The sequence below is a fragment of the Myotis brandtii genome, unplaced genomic scaffold (assembly GCF_000412655.1).
Source record: "Myotis brandtii unplaced genomic scaffold, ASM41265v1 scaffold143, whole genome shotgun sequence".
Taxonomy (NCBI): domain Eukaryota; kingdom Metazoa; phylum Chordata; class Mammalia; order Chiroptera; family Vespertilionidae; genus Myotis; species Myotis brandtii.
This window is the reverse complement of record NW_005355115.1, coordinates 4,218,005-4,235,017: the sequence shown is the minus strand read 5'-3', so window position 1 is coordinate 4,235,017 and position 17,013 is coordinate 4,218,005. Positions and strand designations below refer to the sequence as shown.

Here is a 17,013-nt window from a genome sequence, read left to right as displayed (position 1 = left end):
CTCGGGGTGGCAGCGGGAGCCGAGCCGGGCGGTGGGAGGTGAGAGGAGAGTTCCGCGTGGGCCCGATCCTTGCCCTCTCCCTCCCCGGCCCCTGACCCAGTCGTAGTGGGGCGACGCCGGGAGCCAGGTCTTGCTCCCTGAGATTCGCCCGGTCTGGTCAGCCTCCTCGGACCGCGTGTTCCCCCGCCCCGCTCACCCCACCCCCAAACCTGTTCCCACCGCCTTCTGGCCGCACCGCCCCTGCTTTCTGCAAGCTCGGGCCTGACCTTGCTGCCTGCACCTACCGGCTGTCTCTTCCCGCGTCTAGCCCTCACCTTCATGCCTCAGTTCACTGCTCCTTATAGTGACCCCATCCCCCCAAGTTTAGGCCTGGCCAGTTGCTCCACTTCTCCACCCTGCTCAGCAGTTGTTGACCACCACGTCACCGGTCTCCTTCCAGGCTTGTCCTGCCCCATGGTAACTAGACCCCCTGCTTCCATGGGGGTCCACATCCTGTGTTTCCCCCTCTTCACACCTTTTTTTTTTACTCTCATCCTCGTACCCCAATATGACCCCTGTCCTGATTACCATCTCTTCATCTGGGTTTACCTTCCATTCTTATTCTCGCCATTCCCTGCCGCCCCACACTTCTTTATCGCACACCTGTCTGTTCCGGGTTCCTGGCATAGCCATCACCCTGCTCCCCTTCATAATCTGACTTCGTAGTGTCCCGTGGAGAACTGGCCTGCCTGCTCCAGCTAAGAGTAATGACGTTAGATCATGTTTACAGAGCATTCACCATGCGCAGGGCGGCTGTTCGCAGTGCTTTCCATGGGTGATCGTCTGTTTACTTGATGAGCTCAGTATGAATATCATTCCCATCTTGCGGAGGAGGAAACTGAGGCTCAGAGGTTAAGTAACTTGCCAAAAACTACACACATAGTAACTCAGTGAGCCAGTCACATTTATCTGACGCTGAAATCTGCACTATATTGCCTCTCTAATACCTCCACCATTCCTGACCTCATTCCCAGCCCTTCAACTCCACGATTACCACCTCCCTCCATAGCTGCCTGATTTAGACCGTCACCACACATGTAGAATAAATGGAGGACAGGGTCTGGTCTTTACCTCCCATGATTTTATCTGGTTCCCTGGACCCCTCCTCCTTGCACAGTACTCTCATGTGCTTTTCCCATCCAGCCATCTGGATGTGGTGTCTGCAGCCCACCTCCTTTCATCGATATTCTCTATAGCTGCCATGGCCCACTCCTTTATATCCACCTTCCAGCGCTACCCTGTCATTTATACCCCCCCCCCGGCTCACCCCTCCCCACCTGACTTTCCTCACTTGTTCTGGCCCCACAGCCTCCCATGCTGCTGTCCTTCTTGCTCATCCTTGTCATTCTTCTGAGTCCTGATCTGGATCCCTCAGACACCCTGCTGTTCTGCCCAGATTGTCCTGCTTAACTGTCACCTCTTTTTGTTACCTTGCCTGTTCTCATCTCATAACCTCTTCCATTTCTTAAACCTCTTTGTTTTACCCTTAGCTGTTTTCACTCCATTCTTCCTTCTTGTATATATCCCAGAGTATGTTCAAGTTATTTATTTCATGCTATTCTTGGCCTTTCTGCTTGGCCCCTAAATTCCATCATGCAACCTACCAGTCACCACCCACCCTATCTGTGTCTCAAGATTCTACCCCCTCCGTGTAGTCTTTCCCCTTATTCCATATCACCTTTATCTTTTCTGCTTGTGTGTCCCAGGAGGTCAGGATGGTGGGGGAACGGCGCACTGGGGACCTCATGGTGCCCTTGGGGCCTCGGCTGCAGGCATATCCCGAAGAACTTATTCGACAGCGTCCTGGGCACGATGGACGTCCTGAATACCTGATCCGATGGAGTGTCCTGAAGTGTGGGGAAGTGGGTAGAGTGGATGTGGAAGAGGGCAAGGCAGAGCACATCCTCATGTGGCTGTCAGCCCCCGAGGTCTATGCCAACTGCCCCATGCTGCTGGGTGAGTGGGCACTATCTAAAGGACCTCAGCGTGAGCCAGCGGGGGGTTCAGGAAGCTTTCCCCGAGACCCAGGAGGCCTGGATGACGTGGCAATGGGAGAGATGGAAGCTGATGTCCGGGCGCTGGTGCAGAGGGCTGCCAGGCAGCTGGCGGAAGGTGGGACCTCGAGCCTCACGGCCGCTGTGCTCCACACCATCCACGTGCTCAGTGCCTACGCCAGCATCGGGCCCCTCACTGGGGTCTTCAGGGAGACGGGAGCCCTGGACCTGCTCATGCACATGCTGTGCAACCCCGAGCCTCAGATCCGGCGGAGTGCGGGCAAGTTGCTGCAGGCTCTGGCAGCCCACGATGCCGGTAAGAGATAGCCAGGGGAGGAAGGCAAGAGAATGGGGCCATAAGGAGTAAGAACAGGAAGAGGAAGGATTTCCCAACTCTAACACCAACTCAATGCAAAGGAAAACTATAGCTGAATAGGCTACTACTTATTAATCTATATAGGATACAATGATAGGAACTGGTTTGTTTGTTCATTCTCAGTGCAGTGACAAAGAGGAGAATAGGGTAGGTTTATATTTTTAAACTGTGGGTTGAGATTCATTAGTTGGTGAATCCTCTCTATTCTTCTTCCCTCTGTCTTGGGTGGCGCCTAGTTGTAAAACCAGTTTGGTGAGTTATAACCAACATTTAAAAAAAATGTTAAAATATTAGTATTAGCATTTAAGGTAAGTTTTGTAGCAGTTCAGTGTACGTTTTGGAGTTCAGTGTATGTTTCAGTGATAGACATATACACCTACATCAGGCTGCCACGTAAAATGTATATCTTACTGTGAGCCTCAGCCACAAAGAAGTGACGACCTTGGGTAGGGGATGGAGAGTCTAGGAGAGACAGAGGGGAAGTATCGGGGATTGAGGAGAGGATACGGATTGGGTGTGGATTACAGGGAGTCGGGCTCACGTCCTTCTGTCACTGAGCCAGCAAGATGGCATCGAGCAGCACATGGACTTTGACAGCCGCTATACTTTGCTGGAGCTGTTTGCAGAGACCACATCCTCTGAGGAGCACTGCATGGCCTTTGAGGGCATTCATCTGCCTCAGGTACTCAGCCGGCCCCAGGCTGTGGGGCACATGCTGTTGTAGGCCTTGGGCATCGTTTCTGACAGTGTGGGTCAGGACTGCCTCAGCAGCAGAGCCACCTGGGAGATTGTTAAAACGAAGGTTCATGCCCCCTCCCCACTCAGAACTCCTGAGATTAGAACTCAGGAATCTGTTTTAAGACACCTCTTGGGTGTTTCTCATATAAATCACAGTTTGAGAACTATAGGTATGAGGATGAGGCCTTTATGTTTTTCTGTAGAGGGTGCTATTGAGGGGCAAGGAGAGGGGCTAAAGCTGGGAGATGAACCCACACCACAGACTGTTCCCTACAGATCCCAGGAAAGCTGCTCTTCTCCCTGGTGAAACGCTACCTGTGTGTCACTTCCTTGCTGGACCAGCTGAATAACAGCCCAGAGCCCGGGGCTGGAGACCGAGGCTCCCTGCCCCCAGGGGAGGAGAAAAGCCGGGGGCAGCGGGAGCTGGAGTTCAGTATGGCTGTGGGCAGCCTCATCTCAGAGCTGGTGCGGAGCATGGGCTGGGCCCAGAACCTCGGCGAAAGGGGCATGTCGCCTCCCCGGCCGGCCCGGTCCATCTTTCAGCCCTGCGTTTCAGGCCCCAGCGGTTTACTCCCCACCATGGTTACCACCCCCAGAAAGCAAGAACGGGCCTTCCGCCAGCGTTATGAGTTCTCTAGCCGGAGTGGCTATGGCGAATACGTGCAGCAGACACTGGTGCCGGGGATGCGCGTGAGGATGCTGGATGATTACGAGGAGGTCAGTGCTGGGGAAGAGGGCGAGTTTCGGCAGAGCAACAATGGCGTGCCCCCTGTGCAGGTGAGCGAGCGCATGGCGGTGGGACCCTGATGGGGAACTTTTTGGGTGGCGCATAGCTGGGGCTTCCGTGCAGGAGACTGGCAGGCCACCCAAGGAGAAAACTCCCAAGGGAACTAGAGTGGTTAAAGGGGATCAGCAATTGAAGGCGGGCTTTCGGGGGCCTGAGAAAATCCGGCGGGAGTAGGTGGGCTATGGGGTCAAGGAGAGACTCACACCCAGCAAGCAGAACCCCATATATCGAGACACCCCTGCCCCCTGCCGGTGTAGTTGGCTGGGAGGGCGTGTAGAAGCAGAGGCCATCAAGGTTAGGGAGAGATGAGAGGCAGGGCCTCCTCTGACAGGGAAAGGGAGCCTTTGGCTATCCGGAGGATTTCCCAAGCCTAGCCAGGTGTGCATCTGAGGGCTGTGTGCCCCCTCAAGCCTGCACAACCCAGGACTCAGATGGTGAGCCCTCTCTATTCTCCTTCCCTCTGTCTTGCTCCATACCAGGTCTTCTGGCAAGCGATGGGTCGCACCTACTGGGTGCACTGGCACATGCTAGAGATCCTGGGCCCTGAGGAAGCTGCTGTGGGTACAGCTTCAGCAGCTGTGGAGAAGGGGGCAGGGCCCACTGTGTTGGGCACAGGTGAGTCTTAGAGGGGACATGGACCTTGTGTCCCTGAACAGAGGAGGAGTGGCTGGGATGAAGCCACTCCTGATCCGCAGCTGCCCCAGAGATTCAGAAATCCACTCTGTTCCTGGCGGGTGCTGAGACCCTTCGCCTGTGTCCTCAGCACTTCCCTCCTGGGACTGGAAGCCTGTGGATGGGCTCTACTCTTTGCCATATCTCCAGCCTGAGCCTCAGAAGAATGAGAAGTTGGGATACCTGACCCAGGCTGAGTGGTGGGAACTGCTCTTCTTCATCAAGAAGTTGGACATATGTGAGCAGCAGCCAATTTTTCAGAATCTTCGGGAGAACCTGGATGAGGTATTACGGGCCTGAGACACCTAGGGGGTTTGTAGTGGGGTTAGAAGTGGGGTTGTCCAAGGGAATTCTAGATACAGGAGTGCTTGGGAGGAGGCTGGTGCTGTAGGTTAGAGATGATGAGGGGTGCTGCTGTGGGAGGAGACAGATGCTGTGAGGGTGCGGTATGTAGGTGTGCGGGGCATGGGAGAGGTGGCCACTCTTCCCCGGGACCTTGGTGTCTCTTGTCCCTGATACGCATACCCCCATCTGCTGACAGACCCTGGATGAAAAGGCCCTCGGTGAGATCTCCGTGCCCAAAGAGGTGGCTGAAGGTCTGCTGCAGGTTCTCTGGAATCGGTTTGAGGGGAGCACCCTCAGTGACCTGCTCAACTCCAAAATCTACACCAAGTACGGGCTTCGACCTGATAAACTAAGCAGCTCATCTTCTTCCCGAAGTCGCTCCTGTACCCCAGATCCAGAGGAGGCCAGGTTCTCAGAGGAAGAGACCGAGTCCCCCAAAGCAAAGGCTGAGCCCCGCAAAGCACAGGCAGAGGCTGCCAAGGGAAAAACTGAGCCCCCCATGGCACAGAGCGATTCACAGCTGTTTAACCAGCTTCTGCTGACTGAGGGAATGGCTCTGTCCCCCGAAATAAAGGAGGCAGCCAGTGGTGAGTTATGTGCCGGGAGGGGAGGGCATTAAAGTTGGAAAAAGTCGGGTGGTCCCCAGAGAAATGGGTAGTCAGAGGGAAAGACATGAAAAAAAAGGTCATGTTAGCTGGTTTGGCTCAGTGGATAGAGTGTCAGCCTGCGTACTGAAAGGTCCCGGGTTTGATTCCAGTCAAGGGTATGTACCTCAGTTGCAGGCTCCTCCCTGGTCAGGGCCCTGGTCGGGCACATGCAGGAGGCAACCAATCGATGGGTTTCTCTCACATCAATGTTTCTGTCTTTCCCTCTCTCTTCCACTCTCTCTAAAAATCAATGGAAAAATATCCTTGGGTGAGGATTTAAAGAAAAAGGCAACGTTTGCACAGGAAAGTGATTTGGAAGCATATGTCAATTTTCCTTCCTTTGGCCTCGATTGTATCTAATCAATCACAGCTCCCTTTCTTTAGTATCCCTGGAAAAGGAGGGCCTTTTTTCCAGGGAATCTTTGTCTTCAATGTTTGACTATTTTTCTTTAAAAAAATTTTTTTTTTATTGATTTCAGAGAGGAAGGGAGAGGGATAGATAGAAACAGCAATGATGAGAGAATCATTGACTGGCTGCCTCCTGCATGCCCCCTACTGGGGATCGAGCCCGTAAACCAGGCATGTGCCCTTGACCAGAATTGAACCTGGGTCCCTTCAGTCCGCAGGCTGACGCTCTATCCACTGAGCCAAACCAGCTAGAGCAGTGGTCTGAAAACTGCAGCTCGAGAGCCACATGCGGCTCTTTGGCCCCTTGAGTGTGGCTCTTCCTGAGCCTTAGGAGTACCCTGATTAAGTTAACACTGTACCTACCTATATAGTTTAAGTTTAAAAAATTTGGCTCTCAAAAGAAATTTCAATCATTGTACTGTTGATATTTGGCTCTGTTGTCTAATGAGTTTGCCGACCACTGAGCTAGGGCAATGTTTGACTATTAAATGCTTTTCACAGCATTGGATATGTTCTGAATGCAAGCTACAATGATGAATAATATATTAAAACTAGAGGCCTGATGCACAAAATTTGTGCAAGGGGCTCGGCTCTCACAGCCACTGCTTCATTGTTCTGCTGTTTGGTCTAATTAGCATATTAGCTCTTTATTATAGAGGATTATAAAGGATGTCAGTAGGAAAACTGGGCTTGACCTTTAAGGATTTCTAACGTGGAGGTGCCATATTTTTTTAAGCCACTGCCTTTCCCTCATCAATTTCAGAAATGGCTAGAGCCTTGCGGGGTCCAGGTCCACGCAGCTCCCTGGATCAGCAAGTGGCGGCTGTTGTGGCTACTGTGCAGATATCCAGCTTGGACACAAACCTGCAGCTGTCGAGCCTCGATGCCCTCTCTCAGGCTGTGGAGGAGGTCACCGAGCGGGACCACCCTCTGGTCCGTCCTGACAGATCCCTGAGGTTGGAATGGTGGAGAGGGAAGCGGTTTGGTTTAAGCTAGTGGGGTGAGGGGAGGGGAGTAGTCGGGTGGGAAGGATCTGTGAGATTAAGAATTAGGCGGAGGGTGAAAGGAGGGTCAGTCTGAGGAGCAGCAGCGCAGGAGGATGGAATATCACTGAGGCTAATATTGTCAGAGCATTTATTTTTGGGGCTTTAACGTCTTGCTTGCATTCTCTCATTAAGTCCTCCTATCATCTGAGGAAGATTCACTCCTATTCTCATCCCATTGTATGGGTGAGGAGACTGAGGCTTAGGGAGTTTAACCAACTTGCCCAGAGTTTGACAGAAAGCAGAGCTCGGATTCAAACCTAGGAACTTTTGGCTCCAGAACTTGAGTTTTTTTCTTTTCTTTTCCCTTCTTTTTTCCTACCTCCCTACTTTCTATTTTGAAATGGGTTTTTAATACCCCTTAATTATGTAAATAATATACAAATACATTCTCATTTTAAAAGATCTGAAGACCATAAAAGAACATAGAATGAAAAGCTACTTTCTTTTCACCACTGTCATTCGGATGTGTAACCTTCTGACCTTCTCTAGTTTTACATTTGTTGGTGTGTTTGGATCTAGAACATTTCCCGAGTTTGTGTCTTAATATATGTAATCACGCTACGTGTTTCTGCAGCTTTTCTCCCACACTCAGTATGTCTAACAGGGCTCTCCATGTCAGTGCGCATAGAGCTGCCTCAATATTTTCACTCTGCATAGGACTCTGCAGTACGATTATGTCCAAGTTCAAATACAGTGTTCTAATGGATCAGTTTCCCTCACGTCTGCCAACACTGGATATTAGCATATTTTAAGAATCTGTCTGATTGGCAAAATTTAAAATGATTGGTATCTCCTTGTTTTAATTTCTTAGTTCTAGTGAAGTTAGGTATATTTGCACTCATTTGTTGTGTTTCTTCTATAAATACTGTGTTTTTTGTTTGTTTCTTTGTTTTTAATATATATATTTTTTATTTCAGAGAGGAAGGGAGAGAGAGAGACAGAAACATCAGTAAGAGAGGATCATTGATTGGCTGCCTCCTGCACACCCCACACTGGGGATAGAGCCCGCAACCCAGTGCCCTGGCTGGGAATCAAACCATTACGTCTTGATTCACAGTTTGATGCTCACCCACTGAGCCATGCTGGCCGGGCTAAATATTCTGTTTTTACCCTTTGCCCATTTTCTTACTGGGTCTTTTTCTTATTGACTTATAGACATTCTGGATATTAATCTGTTACTTATGTTTCAAATATCTTGCTTGCCTTTTTTTCAAAATCATAACTATTTCCTCAATATAAAATGATTCATGCTCACTGTAAGAAAATGGGAAAATTATGAAGGTAAAAATCAGCTGAAAACCTTTATGCAGAGATAGTCACTGTTAACATTTCCGTAAACACCCTTATTTATATTTCTATACCTATTCAGATATAGTACCTATGTGTGTTAACCCATTTGTCAGAACCATGTCTGCAGAGGGCATATATATTTAAAGCGTATTTGACTCACTTTAAGATCATAAAGCACGAGAAAAGACAGATAAAAACAGGACTTCCCCAGTACCTGTATTTGCCTTCTTTTTCCAGAATTTCTTCTTTTGTGTTTCTTAACTCCATAGTTCATAGACTACCTCCTCAATATGCATCTCTGTCCCTGTGGAGAAAGATGTCATTCCTGGTTTTTCCCCTCTTGTGATGGTCACTGTGATCTAGGGACTCGGGGGGTACTTCTTCCTTCCCTTCCGATAGCATTTCCACTGGACCCTCTCTCTGACTCCTGTTGCTTATCTCTTAACTTTGTGGATAGTGCCTTTCATTGTGCTCAAGTTTTAGATTGTAGTGTTGCTATATTTTTCAACTTTTTTTTTGGCTTCTAGATTTTTTTTTTTAATATATTTTATTGATTTTTTACAGAGAAGAAGGGAGAGAGATAGAGAGTTAGAAACATCAATGAGAGAGAAACATCAATCAGCTGCCTCCTGCACATCTCCTACTGGGGATGTGCCCACCACCCAGGTACATGCCCTTCACCGGAATCGAACCCGGAACCTTTCAGTCCCCAGGCCGATGCTCTATCCACTGAACCAAACCGGTTTCGGCGCTTCTAGATTTTAAGTCCTACTTAAGAGGGGCTATCCTATTTCAGGATTACAAAAATATTTCCCGCCCTGGCCAGTGTGCTCAGTGGTTAGAGTATGGGCCCACGCACCGAAGGGTCTCGGGCGGGAGGCATCCAATCTGTGTGTCTCTCTCACATTGATATTTCTCTCTCTCTCTCTCTCTCTCTCTCTCTCTCTCTCTCTCTCTCTCTTCCTCTCTCCCTTCTCCCTTCCTCCCTCCATTCTCTTTAAAAATCAGTGGAGCCAGCTGACTTGGCTCAGTGGTTGAGCTGGTTGAGCGTCGACCTGTCAACCAGGAGGTCAGGGTTCGATACCAATCAGGGCACATGCCTGGGGGGGGCGTGCAGGAGGCAGCTGATCAATGATTCTCTCTCATTATTGATGTTTTTACCTCTCTCTCCCTCTCCCTTCCTCTCTGAAATCAATTTTTTAAAAAGCTAAAAAAAATGAATGGAAAAAATGTCCTCAGGTAAGGATGAACCAAAATTAACAAAAATATATGTCCATATATATTCTAAAAATATCCACGATTTTGACTTTTATATCTATTTTAAAATGTTTGCTATTTATTTTTGCAAATGGAGTGAAGCGGAGTTCCAGCTTTATTTTTTCCAGATGGATAGCCAGGTGTCTCCACGTCATGTTTCACATGGTCTTTCCTGTCCTTTCTGACTGGGATGCGGCCCTTGTCTCTCTTCTCATCTGTTGATCTGTTTGACTACCCTGTATTATCTCCAGAGTTTTCATTATTAGAACTTTATATTTATACTTTGATAACTAGTAGGCAAGTCTATTCTTTCCAAACATTTTTTGACTATTCCTGCATATTTCCCTTCCTGGGCCTGAATCTGCCTATCATGTTTAAAAAACTAAACTTTTTAGGCATTTTGATTAGAATTTCATTGAATTTATAGACTTATTTGAAAAGATGAGTCAGAGTTTGTAACCAGTTTATTCTGCTGACTCCTTCATGAAGTGAGGAGCCAGAGGCAGTTAGACTGCCGTGGAGGGGGCATCAGGAGTGAGGCTGAGGCAAGAAGAGCAGGTGGGAAAGGGTAAGGGGTGAGGGACTGGAACTCGGTGTACAGGGTTAGGCGGGGAGTCAAGCATGACTCTTGGGGTGGGAAACTCCAATTTCTCTCCTCCCAGAGAGAAGCTAGTGAAGACACTGGTGGAGCTGCTGACCAACCAGGTGGGAGAGAAGATGGTGGTGGTGCTGGCCCTGCGCCTCCTGTACTTGCTCATGACCAAGCATGAATGGCGCCCCCTCTTTGCCAGGGAGGGTGGCATCTACGCTGTGCTGGTTTGCATGCAAGAATACAAGACTTCTGTCTTGGTGCAGCAGGCAGGGCTGGCGGTGAGTGGACTGGGAGTGAGTGATGGGTGAGATGGGCGGGGTGGGGGACTGCTGACCTCGGGGAGGTACTGTGGTGATTTAGATCAGAGGGGAGACCTTGGGACCAAAAGATGCAGATGGATTTAAGAGTTCCAGCTGGACAGTCTTGGAGATAGAGTGCAGCTTGAAGAAAGGGAGAAAGATGTCTGTAAGAATGACTGCAGGTTTGCAATTGAGCAGCAGATGGATGAGGTGGCCATTTACTAGGTGGAAGAATGTTGGAGAAGGAAGAGGAATGGGGAGAAGGTCAGGAGTTGAGTTTTTAGGTATGTTGAATTTTCCATGCCTTTTTAGTTACAATTAGGTGTCTGGTTAAAGACTAATTTTCTAGAAGTGACAGAGTAGGTTTTTACCCTTTGATCTGAGTTTTTACCCTTACACAGAAAATACCCCTTCCCATATGTGTGTAAAACAAAGCCAACATTGCCATTGTCTTGCCACCCTGGGACCAGAAAATGGAGAAGGGAGGCCCTCGTCCAGGGGAGCTTAAGAGAATTGGCTTCCAGAATGATCCAGGCATTCATGCTGGCTGGCAGGATGGGGCAGGGTGTGTGCTCTGTATAGGCTGAGGGTCCTGGAGGGGGACAGGGAGGCCTCAGGTATGAGAATGCTTTCCAAGTACAAAGGCAAAGTGTGGACAGGAGCACAGATCCCCCTGGAGCAGGCTGTCCCAGGGAGAGGCCGGGAGGCTCTTTTCTCTGTGGGCCTACTGCGTGCTGCTTCTCCCAAGAGCAGCCAAGCATTCATCGTCTAGGCCAGTGGTCGGCAAACTCATTAGTCAGCAGAGCCAAATATCAACAGTACAACGATTGAAATTTCTTTTGAGAGCCAAATTTTTTAAACTTAAACTATATAGGTAGGTACATTGTTAACTTAATTAGGGTACTCCTAAAGCTTAGGAAGAGCCACACTCAAGGGGCCAGAGAGCCGCATGTGGCTCGCGAGCCGCAGTTTGCCGACCACGGGTCTAGGCCATGTCTGCTCATAGAATTCCCTGACCTTTTCAAGTTGCATGGCCAAAATACAGCATTTGCCTCTTGCCCTGTAACAAAATTGCATCATTTTGTATCTAACATAAGGTCTACAGAATTCAGCTAATTGGGAGAGAGTGGGGCAGTCCAAGGGAGAAAGCCTTATGATGAGACAGCACTTGCTTTGCGGGCCCAGGTCTCAGGAGGGCGATTATCCTGGGAATTATGTCTAATTCCTAGAGGGTTTCTTCTCAGGAGCCAACTCTTTTCCCAGGAGAGACCTTCTCCACTCCAGTGGTAGAGTGTTCATCTTTATTTTTTTTGTATAGTACCAGCAAACAAGTTTGCACATTGCAAGTATTTTTTCCTATAACTACAACTGCTCTGCCGGGGAGAGAGCCCAAGTAGCCTTGTTATGGAGGGTGGGACACTGGGTTTGGAGGCCAGGGGACATAGGTTTGGGAGTGTTGGCATCTAAGTGGTAACTGAAGCTATGGGCGTGGCCCAGGTTGCCTAGGGAGGGCATGCAGAGTGAGAAGAGAAGGGGGACAGGAACTTCCATGTGTAAGGACTAGGCAGAGGAACACCAGGGAGGGAGAACAACCCGGCAGACATGAAGTTACAGACGTCAAGGGAAGAGACATTTCGCAAAGGCAAGAGTGGTCAAGCAAGAAGGAAACAACTTCAAGGAAAGCTTTTGCAGACAGCTAAGTGCTGTGAAAGGGCCCCATTCTGAGGCGAAGCTACGGGAGGGGGCAGCCATCCCACCAGTTAGCCTTGGTGCTGGTAGAGAGAAACTGGACTCATATTACCACCATTGAGCCTTAGAGTTCTTTGCTTTATTTTGTCTTTTTTCTTTGTTTTTGTCTTTTAGCATTTAATGTCCCATCAGTGCCTTTTCCATTTCCTTCTCTTACTCTGCTCCCCCAAAGTTTGAGATCTAGAAGGATGGCCTGGCTCTCTCCTTCCTCTGCCGGTGGCTCTGCTCACTCCTAACTCTGCTTCCACATCCCTCTTGCAGGCACTGAAGATGCTGGCCATTGCCAGTTCCTCGGAGAACCTCGATTTCTTTACTAGCCAAGACGCTGTCCACCCGTTGTTCGATGTGCAGATGACCAGAGAGATCTTCGCCAGCATCGACTCAGCCACCCGCCCGGGCTCGGACAGCCTGCTCCTCACCATCCCTGCCGCGGTGATCTTGATGCTGAACACTGAGGGGTCAGGGCCTCACCCTCCGAACCTCAAACTCCCGCTGCGCCCCAGTCACCACTGCTCTACCCACGTCTCATCTGCCCCTCAGAAACTCCCTTGTTTGTACCTCTGGGTGAAACTTTAGCGGCCCTCTCTGACTGTCGTTGGGGGAAAGGCCAAGTGATTGAGGGCAGGGTGACGCCCAGCGAGCAGAGACACCCGACTTTTCCTTCCTTCTTGGGATTGGGAGGAGTGACCTGAGGCCGAGGACCCCTGAAGCCCTTTCCTCCCCAGATGCTGGGCTTCTCCCCGGTGTATTTTCTTCCTGTTTCTGTTGTGTTCACTCTGTCAATTTCTTCCCGGGCCACCTCTCTCCTCCCAGGTGCTCCTCTGCAGTGAGAAATGGCCTGATCCTGCTCAGCCTGCTTTTGTGCAACCACCACACTCTGGGAGACCAGATTATCACCCGAGAGCTGAGAGACACCTTGTTTAGGCACTCGGGGATCGCCCTGGGGACGGACCCCATGCCCACCACACGCACCATCCTCATGATGCTCCTCAACCGCTACTCGGAGCCGCCGGGCAGTCCTGAGCGCACAGGTACCATTGTGGGGAGGTGGTTCTGCTGAGGAGCCAGGCAGGGCCCGCCGGTGGCCAGGAAGGCTGCCGCTTGCGTCCTCAGACCTTACTAGAGGGATACAGGGAGCCTTCAGGAAGTGAGTGAGGCTTTGGTGCTCAAGTTAGGTCTCAGGTAGAACTTCCTGCCAAGAGGGGAGGATTCCTAGAATAGGGACAAGGAAATTGCCTTCTCTGAATGGCTTCTGGTGTGTGAGGTTGCCATCGGTGTGGTCTGGGTTTGGTCCAGTCTTACTGGACACCAAAAGGTTGGTTGAAGTAATTTATAGAGAGGCCTTTTTTGGTGAAATTGTAATTTACAGTACAGAAAGTTGATGACTAGAAACTGATGTCATAGGGAGGAAACCCTTTGTGTTTAACAAACAAGTGAAAACCCAGAAGTGTGGGGGAGAGTGAAATACGCAGTGTCTGTTAGCGTGTCTGTCTGAAGCCCCCGGGCTAGGTTAGTGCTGGGTGCTCTTACACCAGCTAACGTTTACTGGCGTATGTGACAGCATAGTTCACGTTTAATCATAAATATAATTGTATGATATAGGAGATTAAAAACGGTAAATGTGACAATGTTTGCCTTTCTAGACATTTCTTCAGATGTAGCTAGGTATATATTTGGGGCCAGAAAAGAAAATCCGCTATAGTTTTGTAAAATCTGCAGGCACCTCCGAATGGGAGGGAAATCTGGGGGTGATTTTCAGGACCTGCCCATTTCTCGGTTTGGCCACCTTGTATGAATCCTCTTTGTATGTATTTTCTTCCTCCCGTGTGTCTGGGCAGCAACACTGGAGCCCCCCGGTGCCCAGGGCCAGGATGGGTCCCCTGAGCTGCTGATCCGGTCCCTGGTTGGAGGCCCATCTGCAGAACTCCTCCTGGACCTGGAGCGTGTGCTGTGCCGTGAGGGGGGCCCTGGGGGGGCCCTGAGGCCCCTCCTCAAGCGCCTCCAGGAGGAGGCCCAGCCCTTCCTCCTGTTGCTGCGGACTCTGGATGCCCCCGGGCCCAACAAAACCCTGCTGCTGACTGCACTGGGGTGAGGGACCTGTCCAGGCCCGTGCGTTGGTGGCGAGGGCCGCTGGCAGACTGTAGGGACTTCACTTGTTTCCGTCCCCTCACCAGGGTCATGACCCGGCTGCTGGATTACTCTGAGGCAATGGCCCTCCCCTGGCATGAGGTCTTGGAGCCCTGCCTCAACTGCCTGAGTAGCCCCAGTAGTGACTCTGAGGTACCAGAGATGTGGCAAGGGTAGGGGAGGGAAAGGCAGCCTCGGGCCCCGGCTACTTCTGGAGGGACAGCATAGCCTTTCTGAAGGGGCTGGACACTGGGAGGGGTGGGTACGAAGGAGAAGCTAATGCCACCTAAGAGTCTCCAGAACTGGGCCTTTGAAATAGAGGTGTACGTCCCAGATACCGTGGGTTTGGTGCTAGACCACTACAGTGAAGCGAATATCGCAATAAAGCGAATTGTAATCTTTTTGCTGGTGGAGGGCCTTGCCTTTAATTTGTTAAAAATGCAACATCTGTCAAGCCCCATAAAGCTAAACGCAATAAAATGAGATGTGCCTGTATAAGCTTTTGGCTGCACCTGGATTTAGATTCTGGGTTAAAGAGAAGCCCACATTTAGCAACCCAAACATTCCTGCTCCCCACCCTTCAGGGTGTGAGAGGCTTGGGCACTGAGGTTGGCTGCTGAGATAGCTTGGCCCTGGCAGGAAGAGGCCTGGGGAGGTGTGCCCAGCTCCTGCCAGCTCACTCTGGACTCCCAGCACCCCACTATTCTGTTCCTGCCTTTGGTACTCTCCTTTCCCTGGGCTTCTGAGTTGCTCCAGGATCTCAGCCAGGACCTTTCCTGTACTAACCCCCCCTAATGTGACCTGGCCTTGTTTCCCACACGTCACTCTCTGTGGCTCCGGGTGCAGATTGTTCAGGAGCTGCTCCGCTTCCTGCACCGCCTGGCCTCGGCGCACAAGGACTATGCGGTGGTGCTGTGCTGCCTGGGAGCCAAGGAGGCCCTCTGCAAAGTCGTGGACAAGCACTCGGCGCTGGTGCTGCTGGCCGGCGAGCTTCGCGACCTGCTGACCGACTGCGAGAAGCACGCCCAGCTCTACAGCAGCCTCACCTCCAGCATCCTGGCTGGCTGCATTCAGGTAGGCAGGCTCGTGGGTACAGAGCGAAGGGAGATGGAAGGCAGAAGCAGGGGAAGGGGATTCAGTGTGTCCCCCTTTGGCATCCCTGTTTGACATGAGTCATAGCAAGCCTGGGGCATTTGTTTCCCAACCTTTACCTCACCGGCTCCTGTTCTTCCAAAATCTGGGGAAAAGTGGGTTGAGTATCTGTTGCCCTTGGACTCTTTCTCACATATGTCTTTTACTTTGTTTGTTTTTCTGTATTTTCCCCTCTCCCCCTTCCCTTTCTCTCTCACGTTTCGGCGGCAGATGGTGCTGGGCCAGATCGAAGACCACAGACGAACCCACCAGCCCATCAACATCCCCTTCTTTGACGTGTTCCTCAGGCATCTCTGCCAGGGTTCGTGCCCCCTCTGCCTTCTCCTGGCTCCCACCCCAGCATCTGTTCTTCCCTTCTCTTCTGCTCTCCAGTGCCTTTCCTTTTGTCTCTCAACTAACCAGGCTGTGACCGCCACCCCCTCCCACCGCCCCCAGGCTCCAGTGTGGAAGTGAAGGAGGACAAGTGCTGGGAGAAGGTGGAGGTGTCCTCCAACCCGCACCGGGCCAGCAAGCTGACGGACCGCAACCCCAAGACCTACTGGGAGTCCAACGGCAGCACCGGCTCCCACTCCATCACCGTGCACATGCGCCGTGGTATTCTTGTTAGGTGCGCATACACCCGCATGCACCGCCCTGTCTGAAATCCCTGAGGGACACACTCAAACCCATTTTGTGCAGTGAATAGTAGTCACATAGGTACAGAGACCCCCCTCCCCTCCGAGCCTGGTGACGTGCTCCCCAGCAGGTACAGATGTTACTTCCTGTGCTTGGTGTTGAAGGAGATCAGCCTCTCTTCCTGTGGGCATTTGTTTAACGTATACTCTGTGCCAGGCACTGTGCAATGGTCTGGAGCTACAAGGACAAGATATGGGACCTGTCATCAGGGCACATGCAGTCTAGTTGGGGAACCAGGTCGACTGAGAGCATAGAGTGAGAACATGGTCGATGTGTGCACTGGGCCACCAGCCCAGCCGAGGGTCGGAGAAGGCTTCCAGAAGGAGGGGTGGACTGAGCTGAGTTTTGAAGCAGAAAATGGCGAGATAAACAGAGGGCAATGGATATTCTAGGCAGAGGGACAGCATGTGAGCAAAATGGGAGTAAGAAACAGTGGTGTATGTGGGGAACTTTAAGTAAATGTATTTGGTTGGAATGAAGGTTATGTGTAGTGAAGCAGCAGGAGATGAAGCCAGAAAAGTAGGCTGAACCAGATCACAAAGAGTTGTGTGAGCTAAGAGGTGTGAGCTTTATTCTGCTACGTGGGGGAGCCACTGAAGGGTTTTAAGAAGGGAAGAGACAGAACTGGATGTTTAAATTTAGAACACACTCTGGCATATGGGAGTTGAAAGGGTTATGCAGTGGTCTAGTTGAAAAGTGATGGCTGTCTTCAGTTAGGCAGAGGGAATGGGAATAGCCAGGAGGCGATGGGCTGGGACGTCTTCGGTGGAGTCAGGGGACTGGCCGTGGGCCTGAAGGGGAAGCAGAAGAGGGAGGGTCA

At 50.8% G+C, this 17,013-nt stretch overlaps 1 protein-coding gene across 2 annotated transcripts in view; it reads left to right on the top strand.

Annotated features, from left to right (window-relative positions):
* The first annotated feature begins 6 nt into the window (after positions 1-6).
* Positions 7-17,013, top strand: part of CUL9 (cullin 9) — a 37,626-nt gene continuing 20,619 nt past the window's right edge. Inside the window, exons 1-16 of one of the 2 annotated variants that reach the window (XM_005860998.2) lie at positions 7-456; positions 1,746-2,349; positions 2,937-3,091; positions 3,424-3,924; positions 4,414-4,549; positions 4,698-4,891; positions 5,148-5,538; positions 6,770-6,962; positions 10,262-10,469; positions 12,501-12,697; positions 13,053-13,270; positions 14,078-14,327; positions 14,414-14,519; positions 15,213-15,440; positions 15,729-15,819; positions 15,954-16,125. In XM_005860998.2, the coding sequence (XP_005861060.1) occupies positions 319-456; positions 1,746-2,349; positions 2,937-3,091; positions 3,424-3,924; positions 4,414-4,549; positions 4,698-4,891; positions 5,148-5,538; positions 6,770-6,962; positions 10,262-10,469; positions 12,501-12,697; positions 13,053-13,270; positions 14,078-14,327; positions 14,414-14,519; positions 15,213-15,440; positions 15,729-15,819; positions 15,954-16,125 (3,782 nt within the window). In that variant the 5' untranslated portion in view covers positions 7-318. Of the gene's footprint in view, positions 457-1,745; positions 2,350-2,936; positions 3,092-3,423; positions 3,925-4,413; positions 4,550-4,697; positions 4,892-5,147; positions 5,539-6,769; positions 6,963-10,261; positions 10,470-12,500; positions 12,698-13,052; positions 13,271-14,077; positions 14,328-14,413; positions 14,520-15,212; positions 15,441-15,728; positions 15,820-15,920; positions 16,126-17,013 lie in introns of both variants that reach the window. The other variant, XM_014535397.1, reaches the window with a different exon arrangement.